General features: G+C 37.8%; 3 protein-coding genes and 1 pseudogene across 7 annotated transcripts; all 4 read right to left on the bottom strand.

Annotated features, from left to right (window-relative positions):
- Window positions 1-4,093: 4,093 nt before the first annotated feature.
- LOC103320062 (serine/threonine-protein kinase BSK5-like) lies at window positions 4,094-7,822 on the bottom strand. 2 transcript variants are annotated; one of them, XM_008221680.3, is made up of 10 exons: window positions 7,479-7,812; window positions 7,172-7,383; window positions 6,935-7,070; window positions 6,607-6,740; window positions 6,424-6,526; window positions 6,202-6,287; window positions 5,777-5,965; window positions 5,407-5,568; window positions 5,116-5,229; window positions 4,094-4,869 (listed from the first exon to the last, which is right to left on the bottom strand). In XM_008221680.3, the coding sequence occupies exons 1-10, from the start codon at window positions 7,549-7,551 to the stop codon at window positions 4,645-4,647; spliced, it is 1,434 nt and encodes a 477-aa protein (XP_008219902.2). In that variant the 5' UTR covers window positions 7,552-7,812; the 3' UTR covers window positions 4,094-4,644. The 2 variants fall into 2 exon arrangements, with proteins under 2 accessions (XP_008219902.2, XP_016650897.2); XM_016795411.2 differs by lacking the exon at window positions 5,407-5,568 and having other exon boundaries at window positions 7,479-7,822.
- A 1,674-nt stretch (window positions 7,823-9,496) lies between these two features.
- On the bottom strand, window positions 9,497-11,358 carry LOC107880068 (serine/threonine-protein kinase BSK5-like; annotated as a pseudogene). Its single transcript, XR_016123778.1, has 6 exons — window positions 11,018-11,358; window positions 10,703-10,923; window positions 10,480-10,615; window positions 10,148-10,281; window positions 9,815-10,065; window positions 9,497-9,693 (listed from the first exon to the last, which is right to left on the bottom strand). The product of XR_016123778.1 is annotated as a serine/threonine-protein kinase BSK5-like (transcript).
- A 176-nt stretch (window positions 11,359-11,534) lies between these two features.
- LOC103320171 (uncharacterized) lies at window positions 11,535-15,996 on the bottom strand. Of its 2 annotated transcripts, XM_089044897.1 has the most exons (6): window positions 15,738-15,993; window positions 13,432-15,257; window positions 13,200-13,318; window positions 12,692-13,094; window positions 12,573-12,607; window positions 11,535-11,923 (listed from the first exon to the last, which is right to left on the bottom strand). In XM_089044897.1, exons 2-6 carry the CDS (start codon window positions 14,603-14,605, stop codon window positions 11,813-11,815), a joined length of 1,842 nt encoding a protein of 613 aa, XP_088901023.1. In that variant the 5' UTR covers window positions 14,606-15,257; window positions 15,738-15,993; the 3' UTR covers window positions 11,535-11,812. The 2 variants fall into 2 exon arrangements, with proteins under 2 accessions (XP_088901023.1, XP_088901025.1); XM_089044899.1 differs by lacking the exon at window positions 12,573-12,607 and having other exon boundaries at window positions 15,738-15,996.
- A 907-nt stretch (window positions 15,997-16,903) lies between these two features.
- On the bottom strand, window positions 16,904-21,094 carry LOC103320091 (serine/threonine-protein kinase BSK5-like). 2 transcript variants are annotated; one of them, XM_089044928.1, is made up of 10 exons: window positions 20,644-21,094; window positions 20,324-20,544; window positions 20,094-20,229; window positions 19,781-19,914; window positions 19,599-19,704; window positions 18,797-18,876; window positions 18,371-18,559; window positions 18,060-18,221; window positions 17,780-17,893; window positions 16,904-17,333 (listed from the first exon to the last, which is right to left on the bottom strand). In XM_089044928.1, the coding sequence occupies exons 1-10, from the start codon at window positions 20,723-20,725 to the stop codon at window positions 17,091-17,093; spliced, it is 1,467 nt and encodes a 488-aa protein (XP_088901054.1). In that variant the 5' UTR covers window positions 20,726-21,094; the 3' UTR covers window positions 16,904-17,090. The 2 variants fall into 2 exon arrangements, with proteins under 2 accessions (XP_088901054.1, XP_088901052.1); XM_089044926.1 differs by having other exon boundaries at window positions 18,060-18,224.
- Window positions 21,095-21,555: the final 461 nt, after the last annotated feature.

Raw genomic sequence — 21,555 nt, forward strand, 5'->3', positions numbered from 1 at the left:
AATCCCAAATGGAAGGAATTATTTGACCTAGGGTTTTGATTTAATTCAGTTCCCACACATAACATCTCCAAGAGCTTCTTGTGCCGTCATCAAGTAACATAAGCATAGCAAACACAGTTGGCAATATCATCATCCCGCCAGCAATGAACTGCAATGAAGAGCAACAAGATCCACCGAGGAGTAAGATGAAAAGTGTATGCAATTCTACTCTCTATCTGTTATATGCATAGTAGTAGGCTTTGTAAAGCTAATATTTCCTAAGGAATTATAATTTTTTAATCGTGTGAGGTTATCTGATTATACAAAGTTATAGATTTCTATGTTCAAGAAGACAGAAAGTTTAAATTCTTGTAACCCCGCTACTAATAACTTTGTCTAACTTAAGTCCAGATGAATATGTATCTGGATTTTGATGAAAGAACTTGTGACATGCAAACTTTGTATTTCTAAATTTATGACTTACTTTGTGTAAGAATCTATCACGGTAGCAAAATCCTTAGCTTGAAATGCAGCATCCCCATGGTTCTTAGAATTCAATGTCTCTTTTATTAGAAAATTCCAACATATAAACTTTGTTTGGCATGAATCCATATAAGGCCTTTTTTAATTTGCCCACAACGGCTGTTTGTCCAGCAATAATGTAACCATGAGGCATACTCATATACATTTCTTCACATAAATCACCATTAAAATAACACTCTTCACGTCATACTGCTACAGGGGCCAATCTAAATTTGCAGCCAAAGACATTAGACGCATATATTATTGATTTTTGTGACAGGTGCAAAAGTCTCCTCATAATAAATACCATATTTCAAAGTATATCCCTTTTTTTTACTTGTCAATTGTACCATTTGTCTTGTGTTTCACAATGTGAACCTATCGGCACCCTACTGGTTTTTTTCCTTCTGGCAACGACACTAAATCCCATGTCTAATTTTTTTTTTCAAGCGTTTCATTTCTTCAGTCATTGTATTAGCCCACTTAGAATCTAACAAAGCCTCATGCACCTTTGCGGGAATATTTATTGCTGACATTTGACTCACAAAGGCTTGTCTAGCAAGCGATAACCTGTGAGCTGATATATAGTTCACAATAGGGTATTTCACCGTCTTAAATGTATCAGTTGAATATCTGTATGGAGGCTTCCCATGGGTACTCCTTGGTGGTAGCTGGAACTTTTCACTATCACTTGGCACAATTGGCATATCAACATTAGTATTAATAATTTGTTTTTCTATTCTTACCTTAGACATATTAGCAAAAAGAGATTTCTTGGTCATGTATGGTAGGAGTAGAATGGGGGAAGAATATACTACATCACCACTTGTTGGCTTAGGGTGCGGCATCTCAGACAGTGTCACAGGCGCAGATCTTCCAGTCTTTGGATGATTTAATTCAGTCAGAGTGCAGCTTGTAAAGACTCCCTTTGTGTGTGATGCCAGGTATACTAAATCAGGGAATAAAACCATCCAATTTGACTCTTCGACACCGAGAATCTCCCCTCAAGAGAGGAGTTAGAGATAAGAGTAGCAAAGTATATCTCTTGTTCAGAGAAAGAAACATTCATGAGACATAAGACTAGTGGGATGGTGGATGATAGCACCGATAGCCTTTCTGGTGAGGCCAAGAAATACACACTTCAAAGCATAAGGATCCAACTTAGTACGATGGGTCTTAGGAAGATGAACAAACACAGTGCAGCCAAACACGCATGGTGCTAGAGTCAAAGTATAAGGAAAGGTAACATAGCTAGAAAGCTTCTCCTAATGTGTTTTAAACTACAACACACTAGTAGGAACCCGATTAAAGAGATAAACGCTAGATGTGATAACATCTTCCTAATAGATGGGCCTCAAATGAGTACCAATGAGGCTAGCACATGTGATTTCCAGAATCTGTCGATTCTTCCATTCTGCAACACCATTTTGTTGAGGGGTGTGCAGACAGGTTGTCTCATGCACAATATCATGATCCTGAAAATAAGCCTATAACAACTGATTGACATATTTCCCTTCATTATCAGAACAAACAACTTTCAAAGTAGCAGAAAATTGAGTCTAAATCATTTTATGAAACACACGGAAACTATCATAAACATCACTTTATGCAATAATCCACAAAAATGACAGACCACCAATAGCTCGAATGAGTAGATACAGGCGCAGGGCCCTAAACATTAATATGCACCAACATCAATGGAACATGAGTGTTATTGGCACTCAAAGGATAAGTAGCACGATGGCTTTTAGCTAAAATACAAGTATCACACTTAAAATCAGAAGTCTGACAACCAGAAAATAGCGACGGAAATAAATGTTTCAAACTGAAAGAAGAATGCCCTAGGCGGTGATTGCATAACCAAATCTGATTCTGCTTTATTGCGAGCAAAACCTTTGACAGATAAAACCTTCCAGGTGCAAATATCATCCACATAGTAGAGCCCTTATTCTTAGTACCACGACCAATAATCTCTTGTCTACCGATATCCTAAACAAGACAAAAAAATGGATATATTAATACAAGACAATTTAACTGCTCAGTCATTTGAGGGACATAAAGTAGATTATTGGACAGTGTATGAACTAATAAAGTATGCTCCAAAGATAAAGGAGTCAAGTCAACAGTGCCAGAGCTAGTAACAGGGTAGGCAACACCATTGGCATTAGTCACACTCGAAAGGTGGGGAATAGTATGACTTCGTAAAAGAGATGGATCATATGTCATGTGATATGTGGCACTCGAATCAATAATCCATCCGGGGTCAAGCTGAGAATTAATAGCAAGTGAGGTTTATTACTTGGGTTCTGAGTAAGAGCAGGATCAACCACTAAAGTAATATAAGGAGAATAAGAAGTAGCAGACTGAGGAGAGATGAGAGTTGAGGACGGCATGGGTAGCACCACTCATATAAGCGGCCGGTGGTGGTGGGGTGACATACCTAGTCACCATGGCAGCCTTGTCATCCCTCCTTGAGTGCGCTCCTGAGCCTCACGAGCATCGCATGTTTTCTTCTCCTAGAAAGCTTCCCACCAGTTAGGATAGCCGTTCTTCTTCTCCTGGAAACCTATTCCACAATAGGTTTTGAACTGTGACAGTAAGTGCAACCATCATCGGTAGGAGGGCGAGTGACAAAACTTCGCTTTAGGGGTGTCCTATTTTGGGTTAAAGCAGATGACCGAGTTGTAAAATCGGATTCTGGATTGGGGAATGGCACGGTTCGAAGGATTTCACTGTGAATGCTATCATAGATATCATCAAGCCCATCCAAAAACATGTAGACACACTCCTCTGCAATCTCATGTTGTCTGGCAAGAATCACATCTGCTTGAGTAAAAGTAATAGGCTTCCTATAATCCAACTCTTGCCAGAGAGCACTTAGATCAACATAATAGGCAGCAAGCGATAGTTCTATTTGTCTCATCTGCATAGCCTTTCGAGACAAGTCATGCACAAGATATCTATCGGCACCCTTAGCAGTAGGCAGACGGATAAATAAATTCATCACATCAGGTTCCATGGCAGAAATCAACCATCCTTTAACAATCGCATTATCCATCACCCACTTGTCATAACTGGAGTCTCCACGTGCAAGTTGTTTAGTATTCCCTGTCAGATAGCCATATTTTCCACCGCCAGCAACAATCATCTCCACAAGCTGAGACTACAGGGAGTAGTTGATGCCATTAAGCTTGATACCAAAAGGTATGGTAGTGGGTTCAGAGGGAAGATTGATTGATGAAGTCGATAGAGATGGTGTCGCAGTATTTCAAGAGGCACCGCTAACCACAGATTCGTCACCCATGATAACTATAGGTGAGGGAGGAGAAAAATAGGATCGCAAATAACTAGTGGCAAGAAGAAACATCGAGATTGGAGCGACATTGTCGAGATCAGTATGGCGCTGTTAGGATAGACACTGGCTATCGTAATCGGCGTTGCAATATGGGTGTAGCGCTATGGAGGTGCATTGGGGTCTGTATTGCACTATGGCTGCATCGTTGTAGTGGTCGTCAGCGGTGCGGTGGCGGGTTGTGAGAAAGCTACCACAATCCTAAGATCGCAGCTCTAATACCAACTTAGAATATGCGTATTAGGGTAGAATAATTCAGAGTAAGTTTATTCTTCTCACTATGAGGGTATTTATATGTATACAAGAATACAACAAAAAGGAAAGTAATTACAATCCCAACTAATACGGGAATTCTATAATTATACTAGATTACAATTCCTAATTTAAATTAATTACATGATTCACGCCAACAGATCCAGCAATATGGAAACACTACCCACACAGATGAGAGCGGGTCGTTTAGGTGGTGGCTCCAACACTACCCATACAGATGAGAGCAGGTCGTTTAGGTGGCGACTCCAGCAATACAAAGACACCACCTATACCAATGTGGGCTTGGCTTCACGTGTGGCCCAGTATGTGGTAGTCATACGTGAGGGGCCGTGTTAAAGAATATAAGTCTCACATCGGATGATTGGCTAAATAAAATACAACTTCAAATAAATCGTTCTACTCCTAATAGCACCGAGCCCTTTTGTGATAAAACCCCACACCTAAAGGGCTCTCTAGGTGTTTAAGTTGGGACAATATCGGTGTTGCTAATGGTGGGACACTGGCCTATCTCTCTGAATTTAACAAATCGATGAACCATCTTTTAGGGTTTGCTCAGCATCATTGTCCAATCCTAGGCTCTTCAGGGCAGCCGCTTGGAGATAGAAGGCAGTTGGCCATTCAGGGTGTCGTACAAGAGCCTGCATCGCATCTCCAAGAGCTTCTTGTGCCATATCACTCATCAGGTAACACAAGCAACGTCTAGCAAACAACGTTCCCGATTCAATGCTCCCGCCATCAATGAACTGCAATGAGAAGCAAGAGGAAATCCAGCTCAGAGTCAGATGATACGCATATAAAATCACGTGAAGGTTGGAAACTTGTAACTTTTTGTCTGCAGAAAAGAACCTTCAATTTCTGTAACCCCTCCACTAATAGTATTCTATAAACTAGATGAAGAAGCAAATTACATTGTGTAAGTCCTGATTTTGATGGCATATTAATGATGACGAACAAATTTTGTAGTTCTAAATTAGTGAGTTCTGACTTACTTCTGTGTAAAAATCTATAGCGCTAGCAAATTCTTTTGCTCGAAATGCAGCATCCCCATGTTTCTTTAAGTTCAATCTTTCCTGCATTTGGTCTGTCCACATTTGGAAAGAAAGCTGCAAGGTAACTCCAAAGTAAGGGCAGTGCGTTAAACAAACACAACACAAAAAGTCTGCTCATAAACGTAAAAGAACAAAATTTGCTAGGAAACGGGGAAAACAAGTTTTTTTTTACTCCCTTGATGGATGTCACAAAATAAAATGCAGAAAAATCAGAAATGAAAGATCACTAACTTCAGTTTGACCCCCCACATCTTCCTTGTATCCAATCATCAGCAATATTTCATGTATTCTAGCAAGATCTAATTTCGAGCAAGCTTCACCTAGAGGTGACAACACTGTCTGCTTTGGAGGAATATTTCCATGTGGAACACCCATCAAAACGTATGATGGAACCTGCTCCAAAACACCAGCTGAGATGAAATAATTCCTTTTTGGCACTCTCTTTGCAGAGATAATGCAATTTATGCAAATCATACTTCGAAAACATATGAAAAGAAAATCAAATTTTTTGTTACACTGCCTTGCTTAATCATAACCAATTTCCCACTTAGCCAAAAACAAATCAAATTTTAAAGCACATAACAAATAAAGTTTGGCATACCTCGGTTTGTTCTTGAAGAGGAACAAGTGCACTCACAATATACTTGAAATTTGGCCTGTTATGAGGTTCATACTGCAAACATTTGGAGGCTAACTGCACCAGCTCAGTACCGTCATCATTTGAGAAATGACCTTCCAAGCATGAGTCCATCAGCATCAAAAAATTCTTGTCGCGTATGAGATCAAGTGCCTTGTAGAAAGAAAAATTAAACATTACTTACTAGAAGTTTAACCAGAACCCACAATTGATAACCAATTAGCACTCATTAATCAGGAAATGCTGAGAATGAGACACAATCACATAGCCTTATCATAGAGAACATTTATAATCACAAGTTACATATATGGACCATAAGATGTCAAGTAAAATATCAGGGCAACAATTAATGCATCTCAATCGAACATACAAAGGAAAGGGAAACTCACATGGCTTGGAGGGATATGTCTGCCACTGAGCAAATTAAGCAACAGGGTCCCAAAGCTGTAAACCATACTTTCTGGTATCACTCTTCCTGAACATGTACAGTTAGCTCAACTAAAGACTATCGATCATGTAGATCAACGCGTCAAAAGCTCATGCATGACAAATATGAGATTGAATTTGAAAACCGTTTCTCCATTGGCTGAAGCAATGATGGTATGAATTACCTGTCCTCAAGAACTCTGGAGGGGCGAAAGCCAAGTTGGTATAGCTCTTGCCATCTGTGCTATTCTTGATAAGGCCAAAGCAAGAGAGTCTGGGATTTCCATCCTGTCATTGAAGTTCTGACTCAATGTAATGTCCAACAAAAGATTAACAAATCGAAAGGGTAAAAGAGTCCAATTAATTGCCTGATCAAACATGACTCTATAAGCATTGAGATCATGGTATAGTGCCTCCCCTTTGCTGCTGCAGCAGTCTAAAGCTTGTGCCACATACAAAGCCACTCTCAACCTCATTGCCCATGTCATCGGCTGTGTCTCCCCTACACCGAATAACCCAATTTCATCCCATAATTACTTCAACAAAAAAAGAACTAAAATCTTCTGTTGATCTGTTTCCTCAAACTTAAGAAAGCAGAGGGTTGTTTAATATCATTTTCATCAAACGCATAGCATTATACGATTAACACCGATACGACAAAGCAAAATAAGTTTAGTTGAAGATTTTAGAACTTACACTGGAAAAGGTGCTTAAAGAGAGTTGCATTTGGCATGAACTCAGCCACAAGGAATCTCTCATCGTCCTCAACACAAAACCCTATCAAATTCGCCAAATGCTCGTTGCTTAGCCTCCCCACAACTCCAGCTTCCACCTATAAGAGTTATAACCAAACCCACCACATATAAGGTTTATTAATTTTTTTTATTAAAAAAATAAGAATAAGTAAATTTAGTCAACTGCAAATTTACGGACAAGAAATGGGCCGGAATCGGGCCAAGCGGAGAGGGTGTAGCGCTTAACGGCGATCAAACGGCCGTCTTCCAGCTTCCCTTTGTAGACCACATTGGGACCTTTCTCTCCATGCTCAGAGACAACATTATGGGACGAGAATCCTGACGTGGCAGCTCTTAGTTTGTCCAAGCTGAACTTAGGCAGCCAGTACTTCTCGTTTTCGTTCCCAGCCTCTGTATTTCAGGAAACCAAATTAAAAAAAGTGTGTAACTTTCTCGGGAAAGTAAGGGAAAACAACAATACAAAACTAAAAAAAAAAAATTCTCACCTATGTCTGCCGAGTCATTGAGGTCGGATATGTTATTGGATGGGCGGAAGCAAAGACAGAATCTCGTTCCCATTAATGGATGATGAAGCAAGTCGTAGAGAGAGAGACAGAGAGCTTGAAATTTTAAACATGCATGTATCTCGAAAGTTTTAGCAGTTTCTTGTAGACTTTAGTTTCTACCAGTTTCCTGGGTACTACTAGGAGACTAAGGAGAGGAGAGAGAGGCGATTGAAATTCATGGTCACCATTAATCTCAAGATATGAAAAGTCGTGTTAATTATACGCATGACAAATGAAATGAAATTCGTGTGGGAACGGAGATGAAGCCGAAAGACTCACAAAGTCAACAAGGGAAGCTTCCATTGCATTACTAGCTAGCAAATTCCACTTTGAATACGATCATATCTCTTCGCGTTTTAAACAAACAAAAAAGGTCCAAACAAAGTCAAGAGGAGGACATGTCATTTGCTTAATAATAATAGTCTTTCGAGAGCAGGAAATATTAGCAAATAGCTACGTGGGTATCTTTAGGGTTTCGAACGTCATACCACGTAGAAACAAACTATTAGCCTAACTATTCCAACTAACCCCTCGTCGTCGATAGCTACTTATTCTTGATAGGAAAATGCTAGGGACTTAAATAATTAAAAGACAACGCGTCTATGTAGCAAAAATAAGGATATTGACTTGTACCCCCAAAAAAAAAAAGAGGATATTGACTAAAAAAAGAAAACAAACACAAATGAATATATTGCATGCATAAATATTAAATAATGGGAGTTGTATATATCAATGATACAATAATACATAGAGCACTAGACGTGACGTATGCATGACCAAACTAAAGACAAGTAGTAGTAGACCAAGAGGCCGACTGAGAGACTAACCATGACTGGATGAAGAGCAGAAAGTTCTTCTTTTTTAGCGTTTTTCTATCTAAATACGTTTGTTAATACCATATGATGAAGTTTTAGACCCCGTAAAAGTTAGTATTTACTTATTTTTGTACTACTAATACCATAAAACTGTCCCTATTTTTTGTGCATATGATAATTTGTATCCTTTCTCTTTGTAGGTTTCCTCCACAACCTCGAGGAAGAAGTCAAAAAAAATAAACAAAACAAAACAAAACTATACTCACTAGAAGTTGAGTCACTCAAGGACCTCGCGGTATCTAGTCCAGAAAAGACATGTTGCATGATCAGAAACCCAAAAACATATATGGCAGAGGAAAACAAACAAGTAATTTGACTTCTGTTGAACCCTTGGGACCAAAATACATGAAAAGAAACACCGACACCAACCTAATATACAGTTACTCCTTTGGTGCTGCGGAGCAGAGTTCAAATATGCTAAAGAGTGATTGTTCATGACTGAATACAAGTTTAGTTGAAAGAATTGGAAACCCCCCTCCCCATACACTTTTCAGCTTATATATTTTTTACTTCCAAGGATGTGCCGGCTTTTAGAGCTTCCTCTGCATAATTGTCCAGCCCTATGCTCTTTGACACTAAATAACTATGTCTCAAATGGAGGCACATTTCCAGGTGGAATACCCATCAGAACGTATGATGGAACCTGCTGCATATACAAACCACACAGATGATAGCTGCAGCATTAAGGAAAATCAGCTTTTCAATATCGGCAAAACAAATCAAATTTCAAAGCTATGATCTTACAGAACAAATAAAGTTAGGCAAACCTCAGTTTCTTTCTGAAGAGGAATGAGGGCAGTCAAAAGAAACTTGGCATTTGGCCTCTCAAGAGGTTCATGCTGCAAACACTGTGAAGCCAACTGCACTAACTTAGTTACATCGTCATTTGAGAACTGGGCTTCCAAGTATGGATCCATCAGCCTCTTAACGTTTTTACAGCGTATGAGGTCAAGTGCCTTCCTAGAAAGGAAAAGGAATGAAAAGTATTTAGCTAGAGCCTCCTTAATATTACAACTGGTCTGTATGGAATTGTAATCATAATCCAGTTCATAAACATTTAAAGCCAGTTGTATGATCAGGAGATGCTGAGAATGAGGCACAACAAGATATAGCTTTAACTTAAAGCACAGTTAAACACAAGTTGCCTTTTGTAATATATATTCTTGTTGGTCAGACTTAATGGAACATATTAAGGAAGAAGAAAGTTACAAGACTTGGGGGGGTATGTGCACCGCAGAGCAGATCAAACAATATGGTCCCAAAGCTGTCAACAGAACTTTCTGGTCTCAAACGTCCAGGCAAACAGAAGATGGTACTTTAGCTTAACTAAAAACTTCATCAACTCGAGAGCGTGTTAAAAATTCACGCATCTATTTTCCATTGGATGATTTATGGTTTTACCTGTCTTAAGAGTTTTCTGGAGGGTAGACAAGCAGGTTGGTAGTATAGCTCTTGACATCCTGGCTATTCTTGACAAGACCAAAGCAGGAGAACCTAGTATTTGAATACTGTTTTACATCAACTGAAGTAATAACGGAATTACTTGTCGTCAAGTATTCTGGAGGGGCAAAATCCAGGTTGGTAATATTATTGCTCTTGCCATCCTTGCTATTCTTGAAAAGGCCAAAGCAGGAGAGCCTAGGATTTGAATCCTGTCAAATGCATGACTCAATGTAAGGAACGGCGAACAAATTTATTAAATACAGTTTAAAGAGAGCAAAAGGGCCCAATTACCGGAAGGAACAGGATTCTGGAAGCACTGAGATCATGGTATAATGTCTGCCCTTTGCTGCTGCAATATTATAAAGCTTGAGCCAGATACAAAGCCACTCGCAACCTTATTGTCCATGGCATGGGCTGGGTCTCCCCTACACCAATTTAACCAATTTAATAAAGTTTCTACTTCTCTTATTTCAGCCCAAGTTGCAGTTTGATTGCTTCAAAAATGTACTAAAAGAATGTGAAATCTTGAATGACCTATTGCCTCAACAAACCAGACAAACCCCACCTTACAGTAAGATCAGACTAGCACAGCAAAAGAATTTTAAAATTTGAGAGGAAGTTACAAAGGAAAAGATGCTTAGAGAGAGCTTCATTAGGTATGAACTCAGCCACAAGCAATCTCTCATCGCCTTCGAAGCAACACCCTATCAAATTTGTTAAGCGCTTGCTCCTCAGCTGCCCCACAGCTCTAGCTTCCACCTGCAACCAAACCCAGCAGCATATATACTCTCACATACAGGAGTTATACAAAGCAAAAATAGAAAATCTAGCCAACTTCATACGTACAAGAAATTGGCCGCAATCAGGCCTATCAGATTGGTTGAAGCGCTTAACAGCCACCAAAAGGCCATTTTCCAGCTTCCCTTTGTACACCACACTGGAAGCTCCCTCTCCACCCTCAGATACAACATTTCCCGACAAGAATCCTAAAGTGGCAGCTTTCAGTTGGTCCAAGCTGAACTCGGTGAAACTGGGCAACGAGTCCTTTTCATTTTGGTTTCTGTTCTCTGCGTATTACAAAAGCAAAGTCAAAACTTTTTCTGGAATGTGACAGAAAATTTGAAAAAACAAAAACAATGGTAACTAACAATGAAAGCTCACCTGTGTCTGGTGAATCGTTGAGTTTGGACTCGACATCAGATGGCCGGAAGCTATCGGAAGGTTGTAAGCAAAGAGAGAATCCGGCTCTCATTGGCTATTGAATTCAATCCAAGTGAGAGAGAAATGGCTTGAAACTTAAAAATGGGGGGGCAACTTGACGTAGAACCACATCACTTTCACAAAGGTCAAAGGCTCAAATTCAAGGGAGACTTCCGAGCAATAACATCATGGACTTTTTCATTGTCTTGTTTTCTTATTAAATGCAAAGCATTTTATTAAGACCAACGGTGCTGCCTCATTGCAATTTTATATTTCCTTCTTATCCCATGAGCCACCTTCCTCTAAGGGAATGCCAAATGATACGGAAAATTAAATAAGTAAATGATAAAGGATAAGTGATCTATTATTCATTTCAAATCCCCTGTTTTAATTCATAATCGAAGAATATGTATGATTCAGAGGACATCTTACATGATGACAAACTCAAAAATCTAAATCAAATGAATTACAGCAGGGCAAACAAACAATAAATTTTGACTTGTATAGATCAAAATAATTAAAAAGGTACACCAAAACCAACATATAGATTGTTACAATTAATCCTCTGTTGCTGCAGAGAAGAACTCAAATGTCAAAGTGGGAAGATGTAAAAAGCTAGATACAATTGTAAATGAAAGAAGAGAAAACACCTATACGTTCCATCTTTTAGAGTTACCTGTGCATCATTGTCCATCCCTAGGCTCTTTAGGGCAGCTGCTTGAAGATAGAAGGCAGTGGGCCATTCAGGGTTTATTACTAGGGCTTGCATAGCATCTCCAGAACTTCTTGTGCCATATCATTCATCAAGTAACATAAGCAACGTCTAGCAAACAGAGTTGGCAATATTATCGTCCCGCCATCAATGAACTGCAATGAAGAGCAACAAGATCCACCGAGGAGTAAGACTAAAAACGTATGCAATTCTACTCTCTATCTGTCATATGCATAGTAGTAGGCTTGTAAAACTAATATTTCTTAAAGAATAATCATTTCTAATCACGTGAGGTTATCTGATTATACAAAGTTTCTATGCACAAGACAGAGAGTTTAAATTCTTGTAACCCCACTACTAACAACTTTGTCTAACTTAAGTCCAGATTATGACCACACACACAAAAAAAAAAAACATAAACAAAAAAAAAACCCTTAAGTACAGATGAGTATGTATATGGATTTTGATGAAAGAACTTGTGACATGCAAACTTTGTATTTCTAAATTTGTGACTTACTTCCGATTGTCTTCAATCACAAAAACCAAGCATTTAAAAAATGTTTGTTCAACAAGATTATCAAATCCAAAGAAACATAATGTTGATCTTAAAAAGATCATCCACAATACACCAAAAACCACAAAAAATCATCTTCACTCATTCATATCATCCTCGTCATCATTAAGAAGGTCATCATCCAAAACCAAACTACCATGATTTGAACCAATATCATTATTATTAGCATCTTCATCCAAGGGATGCTCCAACCAACTCATATCATCTTGATCCCTCATCAACAAGCATACCTTTTTTGGAGCCTTGCTTTTTCGCATATCATTACCTATAAATATAAAAAGTTATAATTTGATTCTATTATTCTAAACAAAGAAATGTAGTGAATCACTAAATTTTTTTTAATACTTACTTGATCTTTCAACACGACCTCGTTTGTATTGAATGATAGGTGGAGAAGGGATACGCTCATTAAAAGTAGGCTCACTAGGAGCAGTAGGAGGATCATCGAGAACAGACTTACGAATAATTGACTCTCGAGGTTGTAGACCACTTTCATAGGTAGGAATTGGCACATTCCTAATGGCATCAACATCAAATATGTCTTCCTCTTCTATCCAAGAAGGATCAAATGGAAGAGATGGTTCCTCAACCTCCGTTATCCATTCATCATCGGAGGGAATATCATCCACTAATATTGGATCAACCTTTCTCTTCCTTTGAATACTTCGTTGCTTTAGAGCCGTATTATATTTCACATAGACTAGAGCATTTAGCCTTTTCTGTTCAAGTCTATTTCTTTTCTTTGTATGAATCTAAAATAAAAATATATATAAAATCAATATTAGACATTTAGATTAGAACTAGAAGCATAAAATATTAAAATATTATAAGACAAAGAATTATTTGAAGGAATTTACCAATTCAAAGGTGCTCCAATTCCTCTCACACCCAGATGCACTACAAGTAAGGCTAAGGACTCGGACAGCAAACTTAGTCAACTCCGGTGTCTCCCTCCCAAAACGCAACCACCAATTGACTAAAAGAATCCAACAATAGACAAAACTATGAAGATCCAACAATAAGAATTCATAGATAATTCAATTTTCAAATCCAACAATAAGAGTTCACAAAGGAATAGAAGGACCATACTTGGTGATCGCAATTTCCGGCATTTCACTGCTACTTCACTTCCAAAATCTCCTTCTGCATAAATATAATTGTCCAATTGGCAATCTGCTTGAACACGTTCATCTCCACTCAACATCATATCCATGCATGCATACAAACCTTCCCTCACTTCTTTAGAGTTTGTGAAAGTTTCTTCATAATGCAATTGTGGGTTCAAATAATAACCAGCAACATGCAAAGGGTGATGACATTGTGGACCCCATATTTTATCAATTTTATTCCAAATTGGTTTGTACTTTCTTTCCACATTTCCACAATTGAAGGCAATCTTCTCCTTTACTGCATCCATCAACTCATAAATATAGCCCATTGCAGGTCTCTCTTCTGAATCAACCTCCCTTAAAACAGAGACAAGTGGAATAACCACCTTGATGCAAAAGGCAACGTGAGACCAAAAATTAGCATCATGTAGTACAATTTTACAAGCCACAACTCCATCCTTGTTTTTAGCGAATGGACCATCATGCCATTCTTGGGAGGTGAACATAGACATAATACCTCTCTTAGCCTTATAAATGCTCTGAAGTGTGAGATAAACAGTGGCAAAGCGTGTCACCGCTGGACGGATGATCTCTTTATTGTCAGTGTAATGCCTCATCAAAGAAAGGACCCATGAATGTCCATAAATGAACTTCACTAATTGCTTACCCTTTTGAATAATATTTTCAAAAACTGTCAACTTGCTAATATCTTCCAGCATTAAATCAATGCAATGGGCAGCACATGGAGTCCACCACAATTTCTTCCTCTTCTCCATAAGCTTTTTCCCCACATTCTTGTAATTTGATGCATTAATTGTAATCACTTGAACCACATTCTTTTCTCCTATTTCTTCTACTACATCATCCAAGTACTTGAACATCAAGTCTTCATATTTTATTGTATCAGAGCCATCAACTGATTTCAAGAACCAAGTCCCGCGAGGACTATTCACTAGAAAGTTAAGAAGAACCCGATTTTTTCCATCTGTCCAACCATCTAACATGATGGTGCACCCATATTCATTCCAAGCGTTTTTATGTTCAACCATTGTTGCTTGAATATCTTCAACTTCTTGCTTAAGGATCCAAGTCTTCAACTCATGCATGGAAGGGGGTTTGAACTCAGGACCGAAATTGGAAATTCCTTCCATCATGGGCAAATAAAAAGGACTATTCACGGCATTGAATGGAATTGCACAATTGAAGAACCAACGCCCAATCTTTCGGCACACATCATTCCTTTCATCCTTTTTTAGCTTGGAATTCAGTGTAGCTTGCGAGCTTCAGAAGACACATACTTATCAATGGGTCCTCTAGGCCTAGGGGGAGCTAGAGAACTCTCGCCACTTGGAGTTGGAGCACTCCCACTCCCACTCCCACTCCCACTACCAATTCCATCTTCGGATTGTTCCATTTCATTGGAAGCATTACTCCCAAATTGGCCTAGCTCACGAAGTGATTCTTTTTTTATCTTTTGGACAGATAGCTCATGAAGTGATTCATTTCACTTCATATTGATCGCCTTAATTTTTTCAAATAATCACTACATTTGGCTTTTACATTTGGTGGAACCTTTGGACAAGGCTTCATACCATGGTGAGTATGAGCTAAGTGATTTTTTAGCCTTGTAATACCTCCGGTGCATTGTTGATTACAAAAAGAGCACCTCAAGTATCTTTCTCCTTCAACTTGTATCCCCCACTTCAAAGCAAAATCCTTTTTACTCGTCATTATGAATTTGCAGCAACAATATCAAACCAAATACGAATTCTTCCAAAATAAAAAAAACAAACCAACATACAAAATCTGCAAACAAAAATCAACTTAACTAAATATGCCATAAAAAAAACAATATAAACAAATTTTCCAAAAAACACAATGTGGTAATTAAACAACAGTAAACTGTGCTAAAGAGATACTAAACTAATGTATAATCATATTCTAATTAAGAGATATCGGTCAATGGGAATTGCTAAGAATCATATCAAAAGAAAAAAAAAAGACTTGGAAAACAGCAATACAGGGATGAGGAATTGGTGTTTCATAGCTTTATATATATCAATGAGCTAAGTAAAGACATGCTGGAGCTTAAGGGAAAATATGCAGGATTGTTTCTCAATTTGCGGAAGTCGAAAGAGAGAGACAAAAGCTAATGAATGTTCGAATCCCTCCTCAGGAGCCTCTTATCAAAAAAGAAATCAACAGTAGCCTATGAACCCTCACACAATCAAAACAAAAAATAAAATTAAAATAAAAGAAAAGAAAAAAGGAGAAGAGAAGAAAAACCTGGGTTTGACGAAAATCCACCAATTTCTACTGAATTAATGCTACATCACAGCCCAATAGCTTGAAGATTTTCCGAAAACTCACTCAATGTTTGCTTCAGATTACGCGGAGAATTTGCTGTTAGGGCTGGAGGCGTTTTTGAGAGGTGAAATGCTCGCGAGTCGTGACTGGAGGCGCGTCTGGGTTTTAAAAATTAACCCTAATATAGAAGAGCATCGCGTACGCTACAAAGTGCATAAAATAGCGCACTTTGCGAACGCTATTCAATATGCATGCCGTCCCAAGCATTTTTTTTGTCTTGTTTTTTTTTTTTAATCCAAGCCCAAAGCATTTTATATAGAGTTTTATATTTCCTTCTTCTACCAAAAAATATTTGAAAAAGGAGAATGCTAGCAACCTTCTCTTTAACCTTCTCCTTTCTTTGCTTGACATGTGTCATTCTTCTTACACTTAAAATAATGTCATTAATATATTATTCAAGTTAACTTTTATTTTCTAAGTTTACCCTTATTAAATATATTCAATTTATCCAAAAACATTTCACAACTTTCTTACCATCTTATTAATTTTTTTTTAAAGAACATATTTGCTTTTAAGAGGAAATGTCCTTTTTTAAAATAAATTAAAAAAAACAAACAAAGGGTTTAGATAGGGAAAAAAAAAAGTCCTTTGTGTTTTAAAAAAAACGGACATTTCCTCTTTTTTGAAAAAAAAAAAAGCATATATGTTCTTTAAAAAAAATAACTGACATTAGAAAGAAATTAATAAGATGGTAAAAAAGTTATGAAATATTTTTGGATAAATTGAATACATTTAATAAGGGTAAACTTGGAAAGCAAAAGTTAACTTGTATAATATATTAATGACATTGTTTTAAGTGTAAGGAGAACGACACATGTCAAACAAAGAAAGAGAAAGTCCAAAGGAGAATGTTAGAGAGAAAGTTGTTAGCATTTCTCTTTGAAAAAACATTATGACTTCATACGAGCCATCTTCCAGTAGAGGAATGCCAAATGATAAGGATAATTAAATAATATATAAGCAAATGAGATGCATCATAAGGCACCTATTATTCATTTCAATGCCCCTGTTTTAATTTATAATCCAAAGGACATTTTACATGATACAAACTCAAAAATCGAAAATCAAATAAAACACAGCAGAGCAAACAAACAATAAATTTTGACTTCTATAGATCAAAATAATTAAAATGATACACCAAGACCGACATAAAGATTGTTACAATTAATCCTTTGTTGCTGCAGAGCAGAACTCAAATGTCAAAGTGGGAAGATGGAAAAAGCTAGATACAATTATAAATGAAAGAAGAGGGAAAAACACCTATACAGAGTTTCAGCTTTTACTTTTTTTTACTTCAAACGACGTTCCATCTTTTAGAGTTTCCTGCGCATCATTGTCCATCCCCAGGCTCTTTAGGGCAGCTGCTTGAAGATAGAAGGCAGTGGGCCATTCAGGGTTTATTACTAGGGCTTGCATAGCATCTCCAAGAGCTTCTTGTGCCATATCATTCATCAAGTAACATAAGCAACGTCTAGCAAACACAGTTGGCGATATCATGGTCCCACCATCAATGAACTGCAATGAAGAGCAACAAGATCCACCTAGGAGTAAGATGAAAAGTGAATGCAATCCTACTCTATCTGTCATATGCATAGTAGTAGGCTTGTAAAGCTAATATTTCCTAAGGAATTATCATTTCTAATCATGTGAGGTTATCTGATTATACAAAGTCATAGCTTTCTATTTGCAAGACAGAAAATTTAAATTCTTGTAACCCCACTACTAATAACTTTGTCTAACTTAAGTCCAGATGAAGAAGCAAATTATATCATTGATGCTTTCAACTGAGTGACCGCCCTTGCAATATCACCGTGTATTTGAATATGTATCTGGATTTTGATGAAGGAACTTGTGACATGCAAACTTTGCATTTGGATAAAATCTAATCAGATTCAAATATTTCTTCTTTTCTTTATTTATTATAATTGATTCCTGTCCAAAAGTATAAATTTGTGACTTACTTCTGTGTAAGAATCTATCGCGGTAACAAAATCCTTAGCTCGAAATGCAGCATCCCCATGCTTCTTAGAATTCAATGTCTCTTGTATTTGATTTGTCCACATTTGAAAAGAAAGCTGCAAGGTAACTTCAAAGTAAGGGCAGTGCATTACACAAAATTAACATAAAAAGTTTGCTCATACACATAACTGATGCAAAAATTGATGACGGAAAGGATAGTAATAATGGTTGGCAGATGTCAGAAAATATAACATAGAAAAGTTAGAATTGAGGATCACTAACGTCATTTGCAACCCCCTCATCATCCTTGTATCCAAGCTTCTCCAGTATTTCATGTATTGCAGTAAGATCCAGTCTCGAGCAAGCTTCACCTAGAGGTGATAGCAATGTCTGATTCAGAGGCGCATTTCCATGCGGAATACCCAGCAAAACATATGATGGAACCTGCTACAAACCACTACATGAGATGATAAATTACCTTCACGGTATTCTATTTGCAGCATTACTGCATATGAACTTTGCAAAACAGAGGCAGCAGAAATCAAATTTTGAAGCATATAGTAAAGAATAAATAAAGTTGGGCATCAGCACACCTCAGTTTCTTTTTGAAGCGGAATTAGGGCAATCACAAGAGACTTGGCATTTGGCCTCTCACGAGGTTCATACTGCAAGCATCGTGAAGCTAACCTCACCAGTTCAGTCCCATCATCATTTGAGAAATGACCTTCCAAGCACGAGTCGATCAGCATCAAAAAGTTTTTGGCCCGTATCAGGTCGAGTGCCTTCCAGAAAGAAAATTGGAAATTATAATTGTAATCAGAATCCAATTCATAAAATTTTAAGCCAGTTATATAATCAGAAAGTGATGAGAATGCGACACAACCAGATAGGTTTGACTTAGACCAATTTTAAACACAAGTTACTTTTGTAGGGTGTAATTTCCACTGGATGACCAAGAAAAAGAAAATCAGAGCAACAATTCACCTAGAATTTATTAATGAAAAGAAAAGTTACATGACTTGGGGGATATGTTTCCCGCTGAGCAGATCAAGCAACAGGGTACCAAAGCTGTAAACCAAACTTTCTGGTATCACTCTTCCTGCCAAACAGAGATAAGCTTTAGCCCGACTAAAGACTTTTATCGAATGAGGCCAAGCTCATGCATAGAAATATAGAAGCTTGAAGTGCTTATGCAAATGAGAATGCTACCAGACCTCAATTATCAAGGAATTGAGGTCCCTCTTAATACATGTAGTCTTCATCACAAATAAAGACTTTATCACATTATGATGTGTGTTCAGAACTCATGCATGAAAATATGGAAGCACTAGGCCCTTTTTCCAATGAAATTTCATGGGATAAGGAAATATGCAAAGGAGATCATGAATGACATAAACACAGCCAGCCCAAAAGGCCACTACTCTGCCATCCCTGATCGAATCATCGGTATGGTGGCTACTTAGTACTTATCAACTCACTAATATGAAAATGCATTAAAGGGAACTTCAATTGCTCCACTCATTAGTTGAGGTATGCATAGCATTCTCGCTTGTTTTTCCCCTCCAGTTATTTTCATAAAAGAGAATCTTTGCAAAACAAACGGAAGTTTTAACTCTAGAAATCATTGCGTTTGGAATTTACATGGGAAGACATGACAAAACTATGTTTACAGGGAGGAGGCAAAAACAAAAAGATGGATGGGGATCATGATGTCTTTTTCCCTCTCAACTTTCCCACCCATCTCCCTCCTATCAAACTTAGTGTAAAAGTTATAACATCAATATTGTTTTCAATTGGCTGAAGCAATGATGGGATTATTACCTGTTCTCAAGTACTCTGGAGGGGTGAAAGCCAGGTTGGTACTATAGCTCTTCCCATCTTTGCTATTCTTCATTAGACCAAAGCAGGAGAGTCTGGGATTCCCATCCTGTCATTGACAACGTGTAAGGAATGGCCAACAAAAGATTACATCCAATTTTGAAAAAAGAAAAGGACCAAATTACCTGATCGAATAGGACTCTGTAAGCATTAAGATCATGGTACAATGCCTGCCCTTTACTGCTGCAATAATCTAAAGCTTGTGCAAGATACAAAGCCACTCGCAACCTCATCGCCCATTTCATCGGCTGGGTCTCCCCTGCACCAATTTAACCAATTTACTACCTTTATTTATTTCAGCCCAAGTAAGTAGCAGTTTGATTACTTCTAAAAATGTACTTTAAAAATCAAAATCTTGAATGATCTGTGTCCTCAATTATTATACACCTACTTAACATCAAAATAAGCCAAATTTAACAACATTAGAGGGGAACTTACAATGGAAAAGATGCTTTGAGAGAGTTTCATTGGGCATGAACTCAGCCACAAGCAGTCTCTCATCACCCTCGCAGCAGCACCCGATCAAATTCGCCAAACGCTCGTTCCTGAGCAGCCCCACGGCTCTAGCTTCCTCCTACAACCAAACCCACCACATATCTTCACACACAGAATCATAAAACAAAAAACAAAATAAGAAAGAAGCAAAATTTAGTAACTTCCACACTCACCAGAAATTGGCGCGAATCGGGCCAAGCTGATCGGTTGAAGCGCTTAACAGCAATCCAACGGCCATCGTCGAGCGTCCCTTTGTAAACCACATTGGGAGCTTTCTCTCCATGCTCGGAGACAACGTTCTCGGACGAGAATCCTGACGTGGCAGCTTTCAGTTGGTCCAAGGTGAACTCACTGAACCCAGGCAGCGAGTCCTTCTCATTTTTGTTCCCATTCTCTGCAGCTCACCAAAAACAAAGTCCAAATTTTCTCGGGAAAGTGACGGAAAAACAAATAGTTGAAACGAACAAAAAGAGTAAGAATAAGAAAAGCTCACCTATGTCTGAAGAGTCGTTAAGATTGGATTTGATGTTGGACGGCCAGAAGCAAAGAGATAGCTTGGAGCAACGAGCTCCCATTGGCTGATGAATCCAATCCTAGAGAGAGAAACAGCTGGAAAAGTTCAAATGTGTGTCTGTGATTTCCTCTCTCTAGAAAGTATGGCTCTCTTTCTATCACTTTCCTGGGGACTAGTAAGAAGGTTTGAGAGGAGTTTTTGGAGGAGAGATGGACAGGGTAGGAAAATGATGGAGAATGAAGAAGAAAGACGGATAAATAAAAACCAAGACAGGCATATTTCTCTTTTGCTCTTTTGTTTATTTTTTTTATTTTGTGTTTGGAAGGAGAGAAAGTGTGAGAAAATTTCTAAACCCAAAAGTAACTTTTTGGATCCAATGTTTTCTTTGTTTTTCTGTTTCTTTCTCTCACACCTTTCCTTCGTTTTCTGCATTTCGCTCCTCGTTTTTTACTTTTCGTTTTTAGTCCCCTTCTTCGCTGTTTCTCGTTTTTCGTGGCTTTTTCTTCTCCCTTTTGCTTTGGTTACGTTTTTTTATTTTCTCTTTCCATTTTCTCTTTTATATATTATCAATCTACCTATACATGAAAAGTATTATAGCCACTAAATTCTTCTCCAATTTTAGAAACCAAATAGTTTAATAATTACAAAATAGAATCTTACTCATAAAAAATAAAGAAAGTTTAAAATAAGTCAAAAATATCAACAAGATCGCATTAGTGGAATTCAAAACTTTGAACTTTGTCAGTATTAGTTAATTAAAAATTAGTCCTTATTTACGACATATGCTGCGTTTTATAGAAAAACTTATCGTTATATTGTGAATCTGTATTACATAAATTTTAATATAAATATGTGATCTAAGAAAGGAAATATTAATGTCATGGATTACAT

This window comes from Prunus mume, linkage group LG1 (genome assembly GCF_029339155.1).
Source record: "Prunus mume cultivar Tortuosa linkage group LG1, ASM2933915v1, whole genome shotgun sequence".
In the NCBI taxonomy this organism is placed as follows: Eukaryota; Viridiplantae; Streptophyta; class Magnoliopsida; order Rosales; family Rosaceae; genus Prunus; species Prunus mume.

Excerpts from the sequence above, each read along its gene's own strand:
- LOC103320062 (XM_008221680.3), bottom strand. The coding sequence starts at position 7,551 with ATGGGAACGAGATTCTGTCTTTGCTTCCGCCCATCCAATAACATATCC. Across the intron at positions 7,071-7,171 it reads CCGATTCCGGCCCATTTCTT|GTGGAAGCTGGAGTTGTGGG; the intron begins GTCCGTAAATTT and ends TAACTCTTATAG. Across the intron at positions 4,870-5,115 it reads CTATAGATTTTTACACAGAA|TTCATTGATGGCGGGAGCAT; the intron begins GTAAGTCAGAAC and ends TTCTCATTGCAG.
- LOC103320171 (XM_089044897.1), bottom strand. The coding sequence starts at position 14,605 with ATGATGGAAGGAATTTCCAATTTCGGTCCTGAGTTCAAACCCCCTTCC. Across the intron at positions 13,319-13,431 it reads CCGGAAATTGCGATCACCAA|TCAATTGGTGGTTGCGTTTT; the intron begins GTATGGTCCTTC and ends GGATTCTTTTAG. Across the intron at positions 13,095-13,199 it reads ATTGGAGCACCTTTGAATTG|ATTCATACAAAGAAAAGAAA; the intron begins GTAAATTCCTTC and ends TTTTTATTTTAG.
- LOC103320091 (XM_089044926.1), bottom strand. The coding sequence starts at position 20,725 with ATGGGAGCTCGTTGCTCCAAGCTATCTCTTTGCTTCTGGCCGTCCAAC. Across the intron at positions 19,915-20,093 it reads CTCAAAGCATCTTTTCCATT|GGGAGACCCAGCCGATGAAA; the intron begins GTAAGTTCCCCT and ends AAATTGGTGCAG. Across the intron at positions 18,877-19,598 it reads TCCAGAGTACTTGAGAACAG|GAAGAGTGATACCAGAAAGT; the intron begins GTAATAATCCCA and ends TCTGTTTGGCAG.